General features: G+C 40.5%; 1 protein-coding gene across 5 annotated transcripts in view; it reads left to right on the top strand.

Moving 5' to 3' along the window:
* Positions 1–24,038, top strand: part of TBX15 (T-box transcription factor 15) — a 110,162-nt gene that overhangs the window by 39,275 nt on the left and 46,849 nt on the right. For 3 of the 5 annotated variants that reach the window (XM_038561905.1, XM_038561909.1, XM_038561908.1), the window contains exon 2: positions 20,449–20,662. In XM_038561905.1, the coding sequence (XP_038417833.1) occupies positions 20,449–20,662 (214 nt within the window). Of the gene's footprint in view, positions 1–8,341; positions 8,602–8,821; positions 8,964–20,448; positions 20,663–24,038 lie in introns of those variants that run through there. The other 2 variants (XM_038561906.1, XM_038561907.1) reach the window with 2 other exon arrangements.

Genomic DNA, 24,038 nt, shown 5'->3' with positions numbered 1-24,038 from the left:
CCTTGTAGCACACTTACATCATCTGCCACCACAGCCCTACATTCCTAGGAGCTGAAGAAACTGCTCAAGAGTCCCATTCAGATATTCAACACAGCTGGGGACAGGGCCCTCTCCCACATGCAGCAGGGACAGCACAGAAGAGAGAACCCCTTAGGGGCTGTAGGTCTGGAGAACCAGCAAGACTCAAGTAGGCATAGGAAGCACTCACATCGCGCCAGTGACCTTTGGGAGTGTGTGCTGCAAATTGGCAGGGAATGGAGCAGGAAGCTATTTTTTACCAGGCCAATGGTGACTTTCATGTTTGCCCCCCAAGATCAAAAACAATGAGGTGTTGCAACCAAGGCTATGAGGTGGAGTAGAACATGGCACCTGTGGTTGCAGCAAAGTGAACTTTAATGACTGCCAAGGAGAGCTCAAGAGCCATTTGGAGACCCTGCCCTGCAAAGGGGGAGGACCAGAGCTTGGGATTTGACAGATCTCCTGCCCCAGGTTTGGAGCCAATGATTGGTATTATTGTTACTCAGAACTTGTCAAGTGGCCTTTCTCCTACTGCAAGAAGGGGGAGCCACCCAGCTTACTCCTATTCCTTAGCAGAGAAACATCCCTGATTCTTATTCAGGGGGACTGCATGTGAGCAGCTGACTGTGCGTGGAACTCCACTGAAGTCAATGTTGGGCTTTACTAAGAACTTAGAATACCTAGCCAAGCAGAGACAGTATCTCCTATCAATGGAGACATAAACTCACCATTAATTTGTTATCCTCTGACAGCTGGAATTCGGACATTTCTAGTCTTTGGGTAAGGAAAATTGTTTCTCTGTTGTCAAGGAAATTTATTCCAAACTAGGTGTTTTCTGACGTTACGGATATAATTTTTTTCCTAGTCATTTGTTTTCTGGAATATTCTATCTGATTGTATATGGCTAGATGACATCTGAACAGTGTAATGATTTCATCTGTTCTTAAAAATTTGCATTTGCTATAGTATGAAAATGGCTCATGGGTGCTACCTTTCTTTGGGTGGCATAAATGCTAACACTTATTCAGAGTGCCAGTGTGACGTGCTAGGCTTTCCTGTTTTGACTGCCTCTTTTGGCAAAGACCCAAGGTCCCACATACTGATGTTGAGAATGACCCACCAGGTCCTCCAATGAGAAATATGTCGCACACTGTGCTTTAATACCAGCAAGCATTGAGCAGTTGAAGCTGTTCTTTCTTACTCTTCTTGGTAATAATGTTTGAACTCTGTCTGGTGTTCTGATTAAAGCTTACCTGTCGGATGGTGAAGGGCAGGCTCATAGTTATCAAGGTATGAGTATCAGATATTAAAAAAAAACCCCAAAATAGTAGCAGCAAAATCACATCAGAGGTTACACAGCTCAGGCCAATGCCACTGAACAGGCTTTCTGGGAAGGTCTCAGGCTTGGCACAATATGTGGAGTTTGAGGGAAGGTGCTCATGTGTCTTCTGCTGAAGTTGGCAGGTACTTCATTGGTCCATCATGGCTCTGGCCTCCTTAAATTATGTTCAAGGCTAAAAATGAGACCACGTCATGTGGGCTTCTGCCCTAAAGATGCATTTGGAGAGAGGTCTCCTTTATGCCAGTGGGTTTTGATTCTGCAACAGGCAGCTTCATCTTGGGTCTTTTATCCTCAATCCTTTTGAGAAGTGTCTCGGTGGAGAATAAGATGTGGCCTTGGGACCGCCTGGGTGGCTCAGCGGTTTAGCGCCTGCCTTCGGCTCAGGGCATGATCCTGGAGACCCGGGATCGAGTCCCACGTCGGGCTCCCTGCATGGAGCCTGCTTCTCCCTCTGCCTGTGTCTCTGCCTCTCTCTCTCTCTCTCTCTCTCTCTCTCTGTCTCTCATGAATAAATAAATAAAACCTTAAAAAAAAAAAAAAAAGATGTGGCCTTGCCTGATGAAGCTGTGGAGGAACCTGTCCTTCACCAGCCATGTATGCCCAGCCCTCAAGGCTGTGAGACTGTTACAACCAAGTGATACTTTGTTTCTTAAGGCTTTTTTCTTTTTTTTTTTGAAGTCGTGCCCCTTTTTCCTTGACCCTTCTTTCCCACTCCTGCCAGTTGTGCCATTTGGCCAGAATGTACCAAATTAAAAGTTAAGTATTTTATTGTGTACTTATGCTAAGGGATGGCATTTCTTTTTTTTTTAAGATTTTATTTATTTATTCATGAGACACACACACACACACACAGAGAGAGAGAGAGAGAGAGAGAGAGAGAGAGAGGCAGAGACACAGGCAGAGGGAGAAGCAGGCTCCATGCCGGGAGCCCGATGTGGGACTTGATCCTGGGTCTCCAGGATCAGGCCCTGGGCTGCAGGCGGCGCTAAACCACTGAGCCACCCCGGCTGCCCAGGGATGGCATTTCAAGACAGATGTTATCTCCTATCTATATGTTTTAAATGCAAATGTATTTCAAAAGCCACAGAATGGGATATTTGAAATTATGACTGTCTTAGAGGTCATAGAAAAGAAGTTTTTTTTTTTAAGGTTTTAATTAATTTATTTATGATAGTCACAGAGAGAGAGAGAGAGAGAGAGAGGCAGAGACACAGGCAGAGGGAGAAGCAGGCTCCATGCACCAGGAGCCCGACGTGGGATTTGATCCCAGGTCTCCAGGATCACGCCCTGGGCCAAAGGCAGGCGCCAAACCGCTGCGCCACCCAGGGATCCCCATAGAAAAGAAGTTTAAGGCCATTCTTGCAGGCACCTGGGTGGCTGAGTGGTTGAGCATCTGCCTTTGGCTCAGGTTGTGATCCTGGGTTCCTGGGATCGAGTCCTGCATCAGGCTCCCTGCAGGGAGAGCCTTCTTCTCCCTCTGCTTGTGTCTCTGCCTCTCTCTCTGTGTCTCTCATGAATAAATAAATAAATAAAATCTTAAAAAAAAAGACCATTCTTGCCTTGAGGTTTGTTTGGAGATTGTGTGAACTGCACTGAGAGATATGGAGAGGCCTGAACTGTGGATCACAGTTCAAAGAGTCTGTGTTTTCCCTTCTATGTGCTCCTGGCACTCAGGGTCCTAACAATCTAGACCATGTCATGCCACTGAGCCAGTGCTGCCTGAGAGGCAGAAAAAGTAGCAGCTGCTTCTGTTACGATCAGCCTCAAAGACGGAGGCTAAGGACCTCACTGCTAGGTCCCTGCCAAGGCCTTTGGCTTTCTTAAATGACTTGATCACACAGTGATGTTTCAAGGCTGGGTGCTCCCCAGCTGGAGCCCTGAAAATGCTTACATGGCATCCCTAGGGAAGGAAACTAACTTGAAAGAAACTCCCACAAAGTAAATCACCAGGACCGGATGGTTTTCATCCAAGAGTTGGGGAAGGAAATGAAGTGTGAAATAGCACAGATACTGATGAAGACATTAGTTCTCCATTAAAACCACAACTGTGTCAGAGCAGAGGAAGTTTGCTAACATGATGACCGTATTGCTACAGGAGAAAGAGTAGTGGCCTATCTGTTGCCTTTAGAAATCCTGGTCCACTTGGAAAGAATGGCGCAAGACATGAACAATAACACATAGCCTTTATTCCCCTCAAGCAGGTAAGAGGGACAGCGTGCTGATTCATGCGTGACAGCATTTTAGTAGAAACCTTGGAAAGAATATAGTAGTGAATATGCAGCACATAGGCTGCTATCCCCCACCTCTGTGCTCATGGCAGACATCACTAATCAATCTGGCGCTCTTTCCTTTGAGCTTGGATTGGGCCTCATACTCCTCAGTTTTGTGCACCTGACTCCCACCATCAAATGACCAGAGTTGATATATGTGTTAAAACTCACTTTCCCTTCTTGCTTAATGGAGTGTATTTTAGTATGGACCACAATAGTTCATAATTAAATTATAATGACAGAAGGAAGTCTTTCACAGGTAGTTTAGTTCAAAAGCATGACAAGAAACATTCTTTCTTCTAAAGGCTAAGTTAGCAGAACATCCATCTCCATGGGTAAATAGTTTTGTGAGAACTGAATCCAGATGTGCAATCTCAACTCAAACCACAGTAGGGTCTTTCTGGAGGGAAGAGAAGTCACTTCCTCTGTGGCAACAAGCAGTATGCTCCAGAAATTCCTTTGAGGAATGAGAATAGCAGCATCCTTCATTAGGCATTTCCTCACAGAGTTTGTAAATGTTGTCGAGTCCTGCCTTCATAATGACTCAGTGGGGCAAAGAAGTGAGGTATGTTTTGAGAGAAGAGCTTCACGGAAACCCAGAGAGAAGGGAGACAGGAATGTTGGACCCTAGAGAAGCCGAGTAACTCTATGGAGAACTTGCAGTTTCTCTGGGATGGGCCTTTATTTCACACTAAGGGGGCAGAAGGACAGTTCTGCTGCAGGTCTGTGAATCCCATGGGGTTATCCACAAAACATTTTATCATTGGAGTGAACAAACTTCCTGTCACTGATAATGACTGACTATAATAACTGTCCTACAGCCCAGTGATAAAGCAGTTTGTGATGGAACAGATATCCTGGAGTACATAATGTAATCTGATCATTTAAAGACAACTATCTGCCTGCCCTCATTAGGGTATGGGCTGTTTTTCTTGATCAGTGAAAAAAACGCCACACACTGATTAACAGAGAATGAGAATATAGTAAAATGCATGCAAAGCCTGGGAGAGACCCAAACTGTACCGTGATTTCTCACTGATAATTCAGGATCTTGCCATGTTGCAGGGTCATTACTGGGGTAATGACCAGGTGTTGCAGCTTAGGGGTCATGGCAGCAATGATGCAATGGGATCCATTGGTCAGCAGACCTGGTTACTGATTCTCCTTACCATTAGGTACCACCCTGACACCTTGCTCAGATCTAGCAAAATCATAGGTCATGGGATGAGATGCCGGGGAAGGCATTTTGTCTAGATCTTTGCCTCAAGGAGCTAGGGATTCTCATCAAGTCCATTTTAAAAGGAGGCGGTAGTTGCTTAGTGAGAGTAAGTTAAGTGCACGAGGTGGGGAGGCGTGGGGGAGTGAGAGGAGAGAGAGTGGGCTTCCAGCCAGCAGACCTTCTCAAATTACCACTTTGCTTCTGAGCCTCAGTTTCCTAACTTTACTGGGCGTGGACAAATAAATGTAGGTTTAGCATCCTGTTAGGAGCACAGGGAGAAATCTCTGTGAAGAGATGAAACGTAGTGCTGATGACTTGTATTTGGAAGGCACCTTATAGTTGATAAAGTGCTTTCATCTGCATTATGTCACCCTGCTGAGGACTCCTCGAGTGGGGTAATAAGCAGTGGGATTCCTTAGCCACTTTCTATGGATGCCTTAGCTGCTACTGAGCGGGATGAGATGGCTTCCTCAAGGTCACAGCAAGGTCAGAGCCAGGGTGCAAACTCCTGCCTCCTGGTTCTGAATCCAGGGTTCCTTTGACCACAGAATGATAGATAATGGAGAGTTTACTCTATTTATCATTCACTTTTGTGACAGAAGAGTCTTCAGCGTCACAGCTTGGTAAAAATAGACTGTGAGAGCAAAGAGGTTCTCAGTAGCAAACAAACTGAGCTCACCAAAATGTTCTCGTGGGCAGGCTCGGTTGCCATGGCCTTTAGAAAAGCCTTGGCAGTCCCACAGCAGGCGGTGTCACCTACTCACTGTGCCCAGCCTTCCCTGAGGAGCTGCCTCTTGCCGGCACTGCCCTAGAGGACACAGGGCAGCGGGTGAGGGGTGAGGGCTGGGAGTAGGGTTTCTTCTGAGGTATGGGAACTACTGACCTGGAGCCCAGCCCTGGTGAGGGGGCCACACTGTGTGTCCCACAGTAGCAAACTTACTGGGGTTTTGGTACATGTGAAGAGAAACAGCCTAGGGAGCCTGAGGTTCCTTTGCCACCGAGGATTTTCTGAGTGGCAGGGCAAGAGGAGGGTGAGGGAGTATGAAGAGCAAAAGCAGCAAGGCTGAAGACAAGGCCTCATTTTTGTTTACTTAAAGATAATTTTTAATTCCCCCTACCTTACCAAATGATCTGTCTGATTTATTTATTTATTTATTTATTTATCTATTTATTTATAGAGATTTTATTTGAAAGGAAGAGAGTGATTTAGAGAGAGAGAGAGCACAAGCAGGGGCAGAGGCAGAGGCAGAGGGGGAAGGAGAAGCAGGCTCCCCGCTAAGCAGGGATCCTGACTCGGGGCTCCATCCTGGGACTCTGGGATCATGAACTGAGCTGAAGGCAGACACTTAACCAACTGAGCCACCCAGGTGCCCCAGATATGGACTAAAATTAAAATAAAAACATTTATACATACATATATATGTGGTTAAAATACAGATAATTAAGGAATAAGGAACCATACAGAGAAAGTTTAATGCTCCCAGAGAAACACAACCACTTTATCCTTGTAAGGGAGACAAAGAATGCATTTTTGTGAAGAAGCACCACTAGTATTCTATGTCGTTTTTTGAATATTTCCCTTGTTGAAAATATCTGGCAAAGGGGAAATGCTTTACATTACAGCAGAAGAACTTAGAAATTGGACAGTTTCCCCACTTGAGAAAGCCTATCAAACCAGTGGCCCTCATCCTTTTAAAGTCATCGGTTGCTTTAAGAATCCCATAAATACCATACATTCTCTTCCCAGAGAAATGCAAGCTCTTTCAAATTTAACTTATGACTTTAGGTCATATAAACCCCCAAAGCCCATCCACTGACATTAGGTTAATAACCTTTTCATTGAGAAAATTAGAAATTAATATTTTATGAACAACTTTTCCTTTGCAAAAAGATTTACTGCATGCAACTGAGATGTTTATAATTAAAATGTAGGTATACAGCCAATGTCACACAAAATATTCTGATTTCTGTGAAGTTCCATAGCCTACAACATTTAGTGTTTTATATATATACATATATTTTTTAAGTAAGCTCTACACTCAGCATGGTGCTCTAACTCACGACCCTGAGATCAAGAGTCATATGCTCCACTGACTGAGCCAGCCAGGTGCTCTCACATTCACTTATAATTTTATCTTACTTTTTTATTGTTTTTTTTTAAAGATACTGTGTAGTGTGTACTCCAATGTAATTTGTATCTGATAATACATGTGATATTTGGTATAATAAGGAAAATCTGCCTTCACTGTTAAATCAATTTTGATTATACATAGAATATGGTTATAAAGTAATATTTTAATATATACAACAGCCCACATGCCATCAATAAGATCTCATCCTTCAGACTTGTGAATTCTGGGAAAAAATTACTTCCACATGTTCCTAAAACTACTTAAGATTTTTGACTAGTTGGTGGTCTATTGATTCTAAATATCTGACCTGTCAAAACTCCATCTTTAAACTCCACTGATGCATAGAGGCTTGGAATTAGCCAGGGCTGAATTTATTACAGAACAAAGGGAGGTGATGATTAACACACCCATCTGAGCAGTAGGGGGGAAAATAATCCTTGAATGGATTAGATGCCATGATCCTAAAACCACATTCTCTGAGTGTTGGGTCCTTGCCCAGAAACGGGGAGAGGCCAAACACTGATGCCTTTTAAATGACAGGATATCTCCATGGGACTCTGGTCAGGGACACTGGCACAGAGAGTTGAGGGTGAATAGGGAAAGTCTTTTTTTCTAGTAGAGTTGAGGACTAGACTCATTCCATGTGCAGTAACCCTCAAAAATGATGGCCTACCCAATTAGTGTTATACAATTACCAGTCTGCCTGACTGGGTGGAGATTACATTAGAGTATAAATAAAAAAGTTTTTGTTGCTGTTGTTGTTTTTGAACCAGTAACAGGGAATAACTTACAATTTTTTTAAGACTCCAGTAGGCTATTTTCAAGATGGGCACAGGGGCTGCCACAAAGATGAAGTGAATTACTATGTTCTGTCCCCCAAGAAGTTAAGAGTCCTAGGCAGGCTCTCCCTGTTCACTGGCAATATTTGGTAGATTCTGTGCATTCCCAGGATAGAATTCTAGGGACATTTATGTTTGTAAGAATAGTCCATGGACAGACCACTAAACCCATTTTCTGATAGATTTTCCCATTATTCTCTCTTTCCTCCAACATGTCTTGTAAGCTTTATAAAAAGTCTGGATTTTTAAAATAGCATGATATAATAGCATTGATGGAGATTGAATCTCTGAGAGAGGCCTCTAGCAGGTGGGTACCCTCCTGAGAAGGAAACAGACCATTAGGAAAGTCATTTTGACCCCCATTCTCTGGAAGGAATCACAAGCCCAGGTGCTCAGGAAATCTCCTGTCACTCTGAGATGGGCTGGGACACGGTGCCATGTCAGAAGCTTCTAAATACGGTTCAGGCTGGGTCATCATGACAGATGCTGAACTGGCACCACGACGGGGATTGAAGTGGGAACTCTGTCAGTGCTTAAATGCCACAGCCCCTGAGCTCCAAGTCTTCCTGGGTCGGGACAGGGAGAGGCATGGCAGAGCCTTCTGGGGAGGAGGGTAGGAGCAACGTTGGCAAGGAAATCCTGCTGCCTCAGTGACACCACCACTCCTTCGGAAAGCAACAGACACTCAGCAACAACACACCAGCTATTTTAGAAGCTGTCAGTTTCTGAATTGCTGACACACTTGGAGGACACTGTTTCTTCAAGAGTCATTCTGACCAAGGTAGGTAGGCCTGGGGAAAAAGAGAAGTGTGCTGTAGCCAAGGTGTTGGCCGAGGAATGGGTGGAGTTAAATGATCTGGGCAAGATTACTCAAGGAGTCAGGAATGGAGTTAGGAATAACATGTTGACTTTGGGATTCCCAAATCAGCCTTTACACAGAGGACAGTGTTAGGCAATCCCTTAACTTGCCCCACCCTCTTCTTGACCATCACCAAATTCTACCCTAGGGTAAGCATCCTTTGACAACCCATTCTCTTCTGGGGAGGGCTTTAGAGGGGAAAAAGAAGGCTGGAGAAGACAGAAGGGGAGCTTTTCCTGGAGGGTTCTGGGGACTTGGGATATGAAGACGGGATTCCAAATCTGGTAAGCATCTCAAGCTGGTGGTGAATTGTAAATATGCCATGAATGTGGTTAATCCAGGGTGTTTATTTCACTCTCAACACTTGCTCTGTACCCCAAAGTGGATTCTTTTCCCACATCAAAGCATTTGGCTTTAGAATTTCTGAAGGAAGTGTAGCACAGTGGTTGAGTTCAAGCTTTGGAGCATGACTGAGTCCTTCTTTCTGGTAGTTCTGGGTGGGTTACACTGGGCCGGTCACCTTGGCTAAGTCTCAGCAATAGGGTTATAGTGCCCAGCTCTCAGACCTTATCCCCGTGTTCCCTGGGAGACTCCCTTAAGCTCTAGATCTTTCCTGCCTCCTTACTGTGTATTTTCCCTAGCCTGAGCCAGAGGGTGAGGGCTCTTGACAAGGGCATTAATTTAGAATTAGGGGATGCTACAGCCTTCTGGCTCTTTCCTGTGTTCCCCCCTTTCTTGTGGAACAGTACCCTTGGATTGCTTCTCCAGCCAAGATTGATCTATCTGTTTCTCTGCTCAAGGTTAGGTTTTGCTTCCTCAGCCCCATTTCCTTACTGAAGGTCCAACATACGCCTTTGCTCAGTGGTATTCCCCATTATCTCTTCTTTCAGATTCTAGTCATTTTCCTTCTCAATAGTGTGGTGGCCACTGTGGACCAGGAGAGCATCACACAGGCAGACCCACACAAAAGTAGCCTTTCTTAGCTGACATTTTTACTGTTTCTTTGCTTTCTTTCCTTCTGCCTTTCTGCCATTTCTTGTAACACCATTCAGTTTTGATGGTTTCTGCTCCAGGCCCTGAATTATTTTCTTCACCATGTGATCTTTTCCTGCTCTACATTTTCTTTATTAGGATTTCCTTTTCTCTATTTGAAAGAACACAAAGCTTCTTTCTCTCTCTTAGATATGGACAGGGAAGTGATTGGGAAAAGATCTAACCCTTGCGGTCACTCACCTTTCCAAATGATATAAGGAACTAACATTTAATATACTCCTGTTGTGTTCCAGGGGCTTTACTGAGAGTTATTGGAATCTCTATTTTAGATGAGGAAATTGGCCAGGAAAGGTTAAGTCACTTGCTCAGTCATACATCTAAGTCTGTGTGATCCAAAGAAGGACTGTACTTTACCCCCTTCCTGGCTGCATCTCTGAAAACCCTGCTTTACTGCAGATAGCACAGACCCTAGCTGAATGGGGGTGTACAGGGGGCAGGAGTCATTCTGTTTCTGAAGGAGAGGGCTCGTGTGCCACACTACTTCTCCCTCAGTATCACCATCTCTAGTACTTGAAGGCCTTACTCTTTTCCCCATTTTTATCCTCATGACCGCTGGCACCTTGTCTTCTTGAGTTTCTATGGAGGTGAGTTAGTGTCTGAACATTTCTCAGATGCTTGGCAGGGAGTGCTACTCACAGAAATGACTGAATTCACTGAACTCATTTGAAGCCCATGAATGACCTCAGGTCAGACCTTGTCAATCAGCTTAACACAACTCAGTCATGGAGGAAAAGTGTGGGTGGGATTCCAATAATGCAGGTTACACACAAAAGTGACTCTGTTGGGATTAAATTGGGAACATGGCATTGAGTGAAGATACCTCTTTACCAGAGGTGTATTGGTCTCTGGAAGAAGATTGGAAGATGAATAGCATTCACATTTCTCCCTCTGGCTTCAGTCTACGTTCCAGCTCTTTGGTCACATCTCTCCTCTTGCCTTGCTAAACATAGCATTTAATACATTTATGTATTCAACAAGACCAATATTTTATTGAATGCATTGTAGGTGCCAGGCACTGTCCCAGGTGCTGAGGATATCAGAGGACTAATGCAGATGTGTTCTGAATTACTTGCTATTCTCTAAACCTGTCTGGTAGACTTTACTGCCATGCCTCTGCCGTAAAGTTCCCTTTTCCTGAAGATCCTTCTCCTTTCCCCATTTCTGCCTTTTTATCTTACAGACCTTCCTTCATTAGTTCCAGAAAAGACCACTGGACTGGAAGAGATTCTTCTCATCTCTAAACTCTCATAGCATTCTATTGATATTTCTCTTAGATAATAGTACATTAAAATTACCATTTATCTCTCCCTTTTACTACTGATAAGGTATTTGCATAAACATACATGCTTTGTTAGTGATTCACACAATAGGTACTAGTGATATCCTCATTTTACAAATGATAAAACGAAGACATCAGGAGGTTAAGTGACTTGTTTAAGATTAGGCAGTTGGAAAGGAAGAGGTGAACTTTAGAACTTGGTGTTTTTCGTTCCAAATTCCAATCCCCAGTGTGCTATGTGCCATGTTGGATTTTGACTGTTCTACTTTTATTAGATTATTTATTGACCTATACTGTCTCCTAGGTGATTTTGTGAGTTCCTGGAAACAGAGAACACATCTTATTCAATGTTGTGCCCCTCAAAGTACCTAGTACATCTCTAGGTCCAAGCTAGTTAATCAATAATTATTTGCTGAATAAATAAATGATTTATCAAATGGATGGATTTAGAAGATTATTGGGGAGGTTGTTACATAGTTTCCAGCCATGTAGTTCTCTTATAATCATTGAATAGGATGGTTTTGGGGCACCTGGGTGGCTCAGTGGTTGAACATCTGCCTTTGGATCAGGTCGTGATCCCTGGGTCCTGGGATTGAGTCCTGTATCAGGCTCCCCACAGGGAGCCTACTTCTTCCTCTGCCTACATCTTTGCCTCTCTCTTTGTGTCTCTCATGAATAAATAAATAAAATCTTAAAAAAAATAAATGGGATGGTTCTCTATGTTTGGCATGATATGTTGGGTTTTAAACTTAGTGTAGCTGGTGGTCTCTTGAGTATAATTTGAAGGGAATTTCATGTTCCTGGTTGTACTCAAATGTCTATCCAGTTACATGTTTGTTTATTTATTTGTTTGTTTATTTTCAGTTTCATGTTCAAAATTGCCATCTCCAGGGATGCCTGGGCGGCTCACCAGTTGAATGTCTGCCTTTGGCTCAGGGCATGATCTCGGAGTCCAGGGATCTGGTCCCATGTCAGGCTCCCTATGGGGAGCTTGCTTCTCCCTCTGCCTATGTCTCTGCCTCTCTCTGTGTCCTCATGATTAAAATTGCCATTTCCAAGGGCACTGTCTCTGGATGTTAAATTATGCTTATTTTTTGGAAGTTGGCTGTTTATTTCTTCCCCTTTTGTGTATTAGCATGAATTTGTTTATTTATTGGTGCTCAGTGAGAATATCATAACAAGGTATAAGGCAAGTTCTTCTAGAGCATATAGGGGAAGGGCTCCTTCTCACTTCATGGAAATTAAAAGACCACTATGGCAGATGACGATTGTGCTATGGCAATGGGCAGGGTGGTGGTGGGAGGTTAGAAGTAGTTGTGGTTGCAAAGAGTAAACAAGAACTGGCTTGGGGATGAGCTAATGTGTCACTTCATCCAGAAAACATGCCAAGAGCCTCAAGGAGGGGCCTGTGTTGACAGCTGCTGGCTCAAAATTGACTGGTAAATCTTGAAGACCACCCTGTCAATTAGGATCAACTTTTGGAGGACCTCTGGTATAAGAGGTGTTTAGATTGAATATTGCCATGTGGCTTGTGACCAATTTTTTATTTATCCATTTATGCATTTTCTAAGCCAAAAGTCAATCTCAAAAATTTTAATTTTATAGGAAGAATGAGATAAAATATTTGGAACTAGGACTGTCCTAAAAAAACTGAGACCCATATTTGTCTTTATTTTTTCTTGGTCTTTCTGATGAACTTCATCATTGGCATATAATCCTATATGTTAATTTGTTACTTTACTGTTTATAAATGTTTTCACATACATTGTTATCAGACGAATTCTCCTCAAATATAGATATCCATTTAGGGCTATCAAAAACTTTTGGGCTGTGAACTGTGACTTGAGTTAATTCTAAATAAACCAAATCCTGCACAAGTAGGAACTACCTCAGCTGCCTTTTATTGTCCTTCAATGCTGTCATTATACAATTCTCAAAGTCCAAATATTTTCCAAGCACCTTCTAATGTTTTGCTTATGGTCTAGGCTAGAGTGAAAGAATGACTTGACATTGACAGCAATCTTCAGTGACCTGTCACCTTTGGATGCTTTACCCAGGGGAGACTGGGGACAGGAAGTGAAATGCAAGAAGAGGGGGCCTTTTGCACTTGTACTTACTTATTAAATAATACTAAGTTGGTGAAAATGCCTCAGATATTCCTGAACACAATTCCCTTGCTACTGAGAAAGGAAAATTCCTGTCTGACTTTGCCTTGACTTTTCTCTTCTCCCCAAAGAATTGACAATGTCTTAAGTTTCCTTAGAGCTATCTTCTGACTAAACAGCCTGAGCATTAGCTCTGCATTTCCAAGTTCAGTGTGGGAAGCACCCAGCTATGCAGGTATTATTCTGAAAATGGAGAAAGAGTGTGTAGTAGAAAGAGCATCAACTCTGTTGTCAGATCCTATGATGACAGCTAGTTATAAAATATGAGAAAGCCTCTCAGTCCCACCAAGCCTCAGTTTCCTCCTTTGTAAAATAGCAACAGTAGTGCCTACTTCATAGGGTTTTCTATGAAAATTGCATGAGATAGTGTATATGGAGTATTTAGTGTAGTGCTCATGACTTTTCTTCCCTTTTGCCTCCACCTTCAAAGTATGCTGGAACATTAGAGTCTGAACCTTTCATCACATTGAGCCTTCGTTCGATCAACAAGAAATAGATATAAAAATTACTGCTGCCACTTCTTTGCAAAGCCTCTTTAGAAAGCTGAGTTCTCAGGGATGAATTTGGGTCCTTGCCTCTGGTACTGTGTATCACTGAGAGAGATGCTGGTTGTCAGGTGGAGAGTGCTTTAGGCAGCTGAGAGATATGTGCTTTTACTCTCCTTAATTGGTTTATTGGCATGAGAATTGCAGGCTTCAGGTTACCTCCCTTCTTTTCCCAAATAGAACTTGGAGGGCATGGAGAGCTCAGAGACTTCATTCCATCATTAAAGTCATCTAACAGACTTGTCTGAGTGTTTGCTCTCACCATAATTTTACTTTAATCCAACTCAGGTTAGAGTTCATTCCCTTGAAGCTCTGGACTGGGTATCAAATTTGGGCTCAGTTCGTACTCAGGTCAGTGCCAAATGCTCTGCTTTGGCCATATTTAGAATTACTCATGAAAAGTTTCATCACCAGATTTTGCTAAGCTGCCTGATAAAATTTGACATTCTAGAACCAATTTCCACCGCTGAGGTCCTCTAGAAATAGAGTTTACTTGAGCCTGGTACAGAGAGTGCTGCCTAAGTTATAAGCTTCTGATGTCTTCCCTGGTATGAATGGGAACCCTTGGATGGCTATGGGACTCTTGGTTTTTGAGACTTTAGGATGTAGGAAATAGACCAGGGGGTGGCTGTTCCACCAATATCAGATAGGAAATACCACTCAGTATAGTCATGTTCTAGTTATTGGCAGAAAAAAAAAAAGACTGATTATCATCTGGGTTGTGTCTTTCTCCTTTGTTTCAAACTACTTTCTTCCTTGGACTAAAATTTGATAGCTGAAGTCCAGGCTTATGGAAGTGGCACTGTATATCCAATCTCAGAAAATTCTGCATCTCTTATCTGACTTTGATAGTAGTCTTCTATTACGCATCTCCTGCACTGAAACTGGGCTACTGTACATCATTCATATAGGAAATGTGCAAAGCATTAAATTCAGCTTGTGGAATTCATAGTCTAGAAAGGAAGATAGAACTATAATCACCTTCATTTAGTTTTTTAAAAAATATTTTACTTATTTATTCATGAGAGATACAGAAAGAGACAGAGAGAGGCAGAGGGAGAAGCAGGCTCCATGCAGGGAACCCAATGTGGGACTTGATCCTGGGTCTCCAGGATCATACCCTGGGTTGAAGGCAGTGCTAAACCGCTGAACCACCGAGGCTGCCCTCATCACCTTCATTTAAAAGAAGACTTTCTTTTAACGAAATAATGAAAACAAAGTCTAAACTCCATATTATGACACCCATGTTCCTCTTGGGATATGAATTCCATGTGACCAGAGATTTTTTTTCCCCTTGATGTCTCAAAGATCTAGAAGAGTGACTGACACATAGTAAATGTTAAATAAATAGTCGTTTAGTTGAGTTTGAGTTGAATCTGATTTTCAACCTTCTTATCTCACCTCCTCTCATCCCTATGTATTTTAAGCTCAGGTCATATCAGTGTGCTTGCAATTATCTAAAAATGGCAAGTCCTTCATCATGCTATTCCCTTTACCTTAAATTCCATTCCCATAATGTCTTTGTGTGTGCATATTGAACTTCTGTTTCAAGTCCATCCTCAAATGTCACCTTGCGAAGTCTTCTTGATCTTAAATCATTGACTTGCTTGTTCTTCAAAGCTCCTTAATACCTTGCTCTCATATCTGTTGGAACACCTATCATAGCCAGTCTTTTTTTAACAGTATGTATGTCCTTTCCTATCAGATTGTAAGCAAGAATATATTTTATCTGTCTTGGTCCATTACTATGTAACCTGATCTATACAAAGCAGAAATGTTTGGTGAAATAAAAGTGGAATTAAATATAGTCTCACATTCCTGCAATCTTCAGGAGGTATAGCTGATATAATCTGAATTTTTGTGTCCATAATATATAAAATGGAGATAATAATAACTCTTAGATTTATTTTATTAAATTATATATATAATATATATTCCCTTTTAGATATGATATATATAAATATATAAAATATAAATAATATAAATAAATTTATAAAAATATAAATAATAATTATAAATTATAAATTATAAATAAATAATTTATATTTATATATATATAAAGTGCCAGATACTTAGTAAGTGTTCAATAGATTTTGACCATTAACTGTTTGGTTGGGATAGTTCTTGTGGGCTTATATTCATCTCACTGTCAAAGTCACTAGCATTGTTATCAACAGAATCATTAATTTCTCTTTTATCATAAGGATATAAATATAATTTTTTAAGTAAGAAGATATCTTCCCCAAGCCCATAATAGCAAAGATAAGAAAATAGTAATAGATAAATATAAATAATAAAGATATGGAAACTGAGACTCCATAAAATGAAATGACATTCTAACATACTCATAGAGAATAGCAGAGCCCAAAGAGTAAATATGTTGTGTTTACTGTAGGAGTGAATTATTGCTCAAAGTTATTAGTTAAGTGGAAATGAAAATCACCTGGAAGACTGTGAAATATGTTTAATAATGCCTGGTTTTGATATTAAGTCAAAATACACATAATTTAGGCATTTTCTGTGCGTGCCAACCAACTCAACTTACCATAGTCAAGTCTTTATGCTGCACTACCAATCCATCCAGTAAAAATTAGATTAAAAGGGACTTTATAGCACCTCTAATTAAATGTGCATGTGCTATGCTAAAATGACTAAGGAAAATGAGGGCCAAAATACTTATATGACTTGGCCAGGATCAAACATATTAAGCCATTTCATTTGTAAGGATGGTTACAATAGTTGAGGGTTATTACAGAATTGCTGGCTATTTTGACCAGGGTTGGATCTAATATGTTCTTGGGAGAGACTGGATCATTGGATTAGGAGGCAAAAGACCTGCCTTCTAGGCCATGTTGTTGTTTTTTAATTTTCTTAGTCTCAATTTCCTCATCAATATATTGGACATAAAAATATACCATCTCTACCTATCAAATGGAAGGATATATTAAATAATGTGTAAAATGTAAATGAAACATCTATTTCTCTTATGCTATTATTTTGTGTGAATTGAGAATTGAACTTGCTATAAGCTAAACTCAACTTTCTATAGGAACTTGGTGTTGACAGTGTCCATTATTATCAACATGAAATAGATCAGAGATAGAAAACAAGTGACACTATAAGCTAACGGTTAGAATCTCTTGTTTACGGACTTTTTTGGATGGTAATAGGTATGTTGGTTTGACTATATGAGTCACCTGATGTTCTCCAGTGACCTGTAACTGGCTCCATGCAAGTTCCCAAAGTTTTCTTTAACTTCCTTAGTGATGTGTGACTTTATCATTTACGTTCCTGATTTTCTAAAAGTTCACTTGTTACAATGCTATCCACAAGAGACATCTGACAGTCAAAATGTCTTTCTAGGTCATTCAAATGAGTTCCTCATGGTTATTTTTTGAAGGCAGGAAGTCACAAATTGCCAAGAATAAAAAAAAACAACTTGAAAACACAGAGGTGTTTTCTGATATTCAAGAGACTGGTTGTATTTCTGAATGGATGGCCCTATTTGATTGAAGTAACCTGCTCTGCATTTCTTATTTAATGACTTAGTTAACTTGATTATACATTCTGATTAATAGCTGAAATAAATGATTTAGTTAGCCTACATATTTTATCTAACTATGATTTAGAAATGTATTTTACAAAGGAATTACATTTTATTTTTACCTAGGGAGTTGATCTTATCCCTATTTAATTATAGGGTAGCTTAATTTATGTTATTGAAAATGTGGACTGGTGCCTGTATTCTGTATATAAAAGTCACTTGGACTGTATTTTGTGTGGGAGTGAGAATCCAGGACCACAGAGTATTTCCAGGGAAACAAACAACTGTGTCCGAAAATCCTCTTCATGGGCAAATACTCCTATGTCTTTACATCTTGTCCACTTTTTTTTTCTAGTAAGCATGAGTTCCCCAGAACTTTTCCAGTCCTCTCAGATCCTTCTTTTTACTAGGTTTCTATGAGACAAACAAGGCAGTATGTAATTGTGTATACACACACACAATTGTGTATACACAATACACAACAGAGCCTCATTCTGTACTTTGGTATTTTTTAGGATTTGGCACAGTGCTGGGCACAAAGTAAGCACCCAATAAACACATAATTAATCAACACTAACTGGGAAACTTCGCAAGGTCTGGGATTCTGTTTCAAATTACCTACATGGTACCTCATATAGGGCCACATGCTGATAGGTGCTTATTGATTGATTTGATTGAAACTATAAACAGAATACCCACTGAATTCTTTAACTTCTATGATAATGTGAATCTAAGTCCCCAATGTTTTTCCTCATTTAACTTGTCTTGCCCAAGCCATTTTAATTTGATGCTTCTAATTGAGGTTTCTTGGGTTATCACTGAAAGTCACATTAGAAAGTATGTGTTGACACTTTTCAAGTCCTTAGAGGTGGAAGAGATTATAAAAGTTTTCAGCTAAGTCCTTCTAAATGCACCATAAGGAAATATATCCATTATAGTTAAGTGACTTGTCTAAGGTGATTCATTAGTCCATTTAATGTTACATTTTGAGATTCCATTTTATTTCTGATGACATGGCGAGTTAAAAGTAGAATCTCTGGTTTCCCAGTTCTCCAGCCATAGTCCCCATTCAAATCCCAACCCCAATTTGGCCACCATTAAAAAGTTCTCACTTAGTGCAGTGATGTTTTCTCCTCTCCTTCTTCCTAAACACTTATTGGGGAGATCATATGTCCAAAATTTCCAACTTTTTCATAATTATAGCACATTATGTAAGGGAATTTCATACCACTTTACTTCCAAAGGTAGGACAAAATTGTTTTTTGAAACTCTTGCTTTCGGAAGTTTCTGAAAAGTTCAAAACACTCATGATAAGTGAGGAGCTCTTGGCATATCACAGGAACAATGGGGTTTGGGAATCCATGTCTCAGGGGATCAGAATTACTGTGTTTGGCCGAGTGTTTGATGATGATATAATGCCTCTGAAGTGGTTAGGCATATAGAATCAAGCTATGATGGAGATTTGTCACTCAGCAGCAGCTCTCATCTTAGATAAGTAGCTCCACTTTTCTGTGCTTGAAGGAAACCAAAGTTAGCTCCTGTTTAGCTCCAAGTATAAAATTGTATGCTTAAACATGTAAAACCTATATATAGTGACTGTGGATAATCTAGATTTGGGGCAAAGACTTTCCTGTCATTTTAGAGCTTGGTTCAGTTCTGCAGTACCCTGAATGTCTTCAGAAGTGAAGGGTGAGGAACTGGGAAGAGATAAGTGGCACTTTGCTCCCTGTGGGTGCTGGCAGCATGTGGGAGACTTGCCAGCAATGCTGCTTGGGTTTTAAAGAGGAACATGTCAGGGCTAGAATGAAAGAAAAGGGAAGGGCTTGTGGGATGGGTTTTCACAAGCCTAGGAACCTGCTGCAGGTAGGTGAAGATGGCTGAAAGATGGTCTGACTTTCCATCCCATCCTTCTTCATCCTGTTAGTGTCAAGGACAGATGTCCAAGAGGCCCTGACCTTTGACAACACTGAACAGTCAGTTGTCAGCATAAGAACTGCTGTTTCCAACTCTATTCATGTATGTATTTATTTATAGGAGAAGCAATCAGAATCCTAGATGTTAAGGGAGGGTTGGAGAAATAGATTCTCAGGCTTAGCTTGCAGTATCATTTGATGTAAGAAGATTGTATCAGCTAATCTGAATTTGGAAAATCTTATGAGATACAATTCTTGGCATTGAGCTTCTAAAAGTAAAAAGCTTTAAAAATTACAGTAAATTTCCTGGTAAATCTGACTCCAGCTTTCTCTATCACTCACCATGCCCCCCTCCCCCCACCCTCCGCCCAAACTCCTTCATGAGTACAGAAGACACAGGAAGAAAGCACCATCTGGCACAGCATGCCAGCTTTTTATTTGGTTGCTCTCAATCCTACCTTCCTGTTTGGATCACCCCTCCCCTCTGCTCATACTTCAGAAACCAATCAAGGTGTCTCCTGAACTCATTTATTCCCTTTGTTTCAACTGCTTTCTTGGGTAACTTTTTCCATATGCTTATATCCTTGCCTTACAACAGACATTTTCCCCCCTCTTTTCATCCAAAATGGCCTGATTGGAACTCTTAGGAAAAGCCATTTACTCAGATATATGACAAAGTGCTTCTAAAGATCCCAAACAACTTTTCATTACTTTTGATGACCAGGATATATAGAGGAAAAATAGCTTTGTTTAAAAATTACTGACTGATGGGCAATGATGCTGAGTGGTATGACATTAAAGAACACGTTATTATTAGCACTGAACAATCCCCCTCCCACACTCACACCCCCAGTGAAATTGTCTAGATTTGGAGCTGTGGTCTGTAATTATTATTATTATCATTTTTTAATTTGGCATTTATTTACTTTACTGTCCCGGTTTGGCTTCTTCCCTTCACTGTGGTGACATTAGTAGTACTCTTTATATTGCCTTTTGTGGACCAGTTTTCTTCAGCTGTTGCTAAAATGCCAGATGTCATGTTGGAAACACAAAACCTAAAAGATGGTCATAAATCACCAAAACAAACCATAAAAAAAATAATAAAATACCCTGAGTGCTGTGCTCTGGAGCTTCCCAGCTTTAAGCCTTCTTTTGTTCACCCCCTTCCTACTCCATTATGCCCCCAACCCAACCTCCCATCTTTTAGGGCCATGGTTGCAGGGGGAAGCTCAGCAGTTTCTCACTTAAAACTTGATTGCTTATTTTGCAGATTCCGAGCAAAGCACTGGTTCAGACTCTGAGGTGCTCACTGAGCGTACTTCCTGCTCCTTTGACACTCACACTGACTTGGGCCCTGGTGCTGCAGGCCCTGTGCCTGCAGCCATGTCTTCCATGGAAGAAATTCAGGTGGAGCTGCAGTGTGCTGACCTCTGGAAGAGGTTCCATGATATTGGAACTGAGATGATTATCACCAAAGCAGGCAGGTAAGGACAAGGTCCTTTGAATGTCCAGATTCCAAGAATGGAGAACAGAAGTAGGAGCTGTTATATTTTTCTTTCCACTTATTTGTGGTAGGTAGCATTGCTGAAGCCAAAGCAACTTGTACTCTCTTTTCTGCATGCAGACATCTTGGTAAAGTGATCTTGTGTTTATGGTGATTTTGCTATTTTCCTCTAAGGGCCATTACAACCTCTAAATCACCTCTACACTCACAAACATCTTCTGCCTACAAATGTATTTCAGCTCGTAAGAGAGGTTGATGTGGTACGTAAGAACCAAATGGTAGATTTTCAAAGCAAGTGGTACTTCACCATCCAATGTTTTCAAGAGAAAAAATTTGCTTCCCAAATAACAGGTTGCATCTTCTAAGGCATTAAAAGCAACCAGGTGTTTTTGTAAGAATTTTATTTTTGGTAAGAATTGGGCGTGTTTTGTGTCTGAGCCCTGCTTTATTGTTGGCTTGAAATTATTACAAAACTTTAAAGGTGACCCGATGGAAACTCTTGCAAAACTATGTAGGATGATAAAAGTTTTTAAAATACAATTTTGCTTGAAATAAACACTTTTAATTAAGCTATTCATTCATTGACAGCTTTCGGTTTTCCTGTAGTTAGGTCTCTGTTTCATACCAGGTACTCAACCTATATTATATCATTTAGACATCACAGGAATCCTATGAGATACAATAGTATAATCTCATACATGGATGAAGACACAAAGGCTGAAAGAGGTTAATGAACTTGACTAAGGTCACATTGATAGGAAAGGGCAGCTCCAGAATTCCACACAGATCTATCTGGCTCTAAAGCAGTGGTCTTAACTATTTATAATTCTGCACTATTAAGAAATGGTTGTAGTTTTTGCCCTTGGATTAAAAAATCTAAAAATTATTTATTTATTTTTTAATTTTTAAAAGAGATTTTATTTATTTATTCATGAGAGACAGAGAAGCAGAGACATAGGCAAAGAGAGAAGCAGGCTCCCCGTGGGGAGCCTGATGTGGGACTTGATGCCAGGACCCCTGGATCATGACCTGAGCCAAAGGCAGATGCTCAACCACTGAGATACCCAGGTGCCCCCAAAATGATTTAAGTAAAAATAAATTTGGACTAAGCTTTTGAATGTGTAGGAATAATTAAAGTTAAAACAGTTATACTGATTTCATGTTTTAAACCCAATCTATGTAGGACTAACCCATCATAAGGACTAAAAGGACCCACCTGATTGGTCATTGGTTGCCTTCATGAACATAGACATTTAAAGTAAAGGAGTATTTGAATGCATGTAGAGAAAGCTCCCAATATAAGACATCACAAAAGCATGAGGTCAAAATAAGCCTGAAATCTAGTTCATTTTATTTCTCCTTTGGAACCTTCTTCCTTCTCTAAGTTTTGGTAGTGAATATAATCATTAAAAGGCTTCTTAGGAGGAGCAACTCTGAAGAGGAATTATTTCCAATACCATACCTTTTGTTGCATGAGTTTCAGTCTACTTCTATTCCACATTTTGAGATGTTATGGCTTAGAAGGAAACAGCAATTCAAGGACAAAGTTTTTATTCTTCGTTTTTGGCAAGTGGGTTGGTTTTCACAGCTCTCCTGTGATCTCATTTCAAGATTTGTTCTGCACTGTTTTCATTTCCACCTCTCTGTCTTCCCAGATTCACTTGATACCTGGATCTACCCAGATATTTCGAATACAAATATATATGGTTTGTTCTTTAGCCATATTCCTTTGTTTAGGTTTAGATACATTATTCATTGCTTATTTATGGGATTGCCTCAGCCTTTGCTATTGCTCTGTGTAACTCCACTCAAGTAATTCTGGGATAATTCAGAAGCATTCAAAGAAAGCTTTCTCTTCTGTGACTTGTCTTCACTTCCTGCCACGTCTGTTTCTTTCTTTTCCTTTTCCTTCCTTTGTTGTGTCCTTTCCAATTTTAATCTTAATTTTCATTTTCTTAGTTTCATTAGTTTTGTATGACTCTCTGTCCTTTTTCTTGCTTACATTTTAGCCACACTCTACTTCTTCTCACATCCCAAACTGTAATATATTGGTTGAGAGCTACTGCAATCTACAGAACCCTCAATCTTTTAATGTACCAATATAATCTGTAGAATCAGCACCATGGACAGAGGTGGTTGTAGGGATTAATGGGTTTGGAAGACACAGAATTGGCCTAAATTTAGCCATTAAATTAAAACCAAACATAGTCATTTTTTGAATATGGAAGATTAATTTTTCCCTAGGGTGTTATGACTTCATTTGATATTATGTGCTAAAATACTGGCAAAAAGAAAAAGCAACTTTTGGTAAATTTTTAAGAAGAGAATTCAAATGTTGTCATAGAATTTTAAAGCAAGAAGGCATCTTAGAGATTTTATAGCCCCTCTTGTTTTTTTTATCGATGATAATGTTAAGTAACTTTTCAAAAGTCACACATCTCATTCATTTAGAAGTTGGGTATTGGTAAGAAACGGTAGCTTCCTCACTCAAGGTCATGTGAGTGTTCCAGACAAAACAGGTATTGAATTTAAAAACATCTAACCTTTTTTCTTGGAATCATGAAGGAAAGAAATTCATCTCTTGCAGTGTAACACATCCTATGTAGATAGCTGAGAGGAACCACATTTTATTACCTCAGATAGCAAGTGAGAGGACTTTCTCTCTATCCCTGTTAAGGTATTCTCCAACCATTTATAAATACAAGGCAGTCATAAGTCATTGTTATTAAGAAAGGAATTACTGGTTTAAATGTAAATATATATAGACCAATGTTCCCAAGTTTTTGGAAAGAATTAATGTGGATTCTAGTGCCTAACCTATAGTGAATGCTAGATTTAATCATTATGAGAAATCCACCATTGAATTTCATTATCTCACCATAAGACAAAAATATAAGGCTTTGTAATTAAACTTGTGAGGCTAGAGGTAGAATATCCAGAATTATATACCAATAGAAGCTTCTGAGAAGTTATAAAGTAGGAAAGAAGGAATGGTTGTATATTATTATTTGGTAATATTTAAGAATTAGCCATCATTCCCATTAAGTTTTTGTGTTCCCCCCCACTCGCCACCTGGATATGATTATGCCACTAACCTACTACCACAGGACATTTGCATGTTGAGTTGCTTCCAGTGAGCAATGCAGTGTGTGACTAGCACAGAAAGCCCCATGTGTAAACAACTAGGGCACATATGCAAGATGGCTGTCTGGGGTCAGAGTATGGTCTATGGCCGTGAAATGGAGCAAAGCCAATTAGGCTGTATGTGGATCAAGCCTGTGACCTTGACCTCATTAGCACTGTGCCCTGCCCAGCTCAACTAACTGGCCCCAGATGGTTAAGCTTAATGCAGCATT

The sequence above is a fragment of the Canis lupus genome, chromosome 17 (assembly GCF_011100685.1).
Source record: "Canis lupus familiaris isolate Mischka breed German Shepherd chromosome 17, alternate assembly UU_Cfam_GSD_1.0, whole genome shotgun sequence".
Classification (NCBI taxonomy): domain Eukaryota; kingdom Metazoa; phylum Chordata; class Mammalia; order Carnivora; family Canidae; genus Canis; species Canis lupus.
The sequence above is the reverse complement of the archived record's forward strand: the minus strand, read 5'-3'. Positions and strand labels throughout refer to the sequence as shown.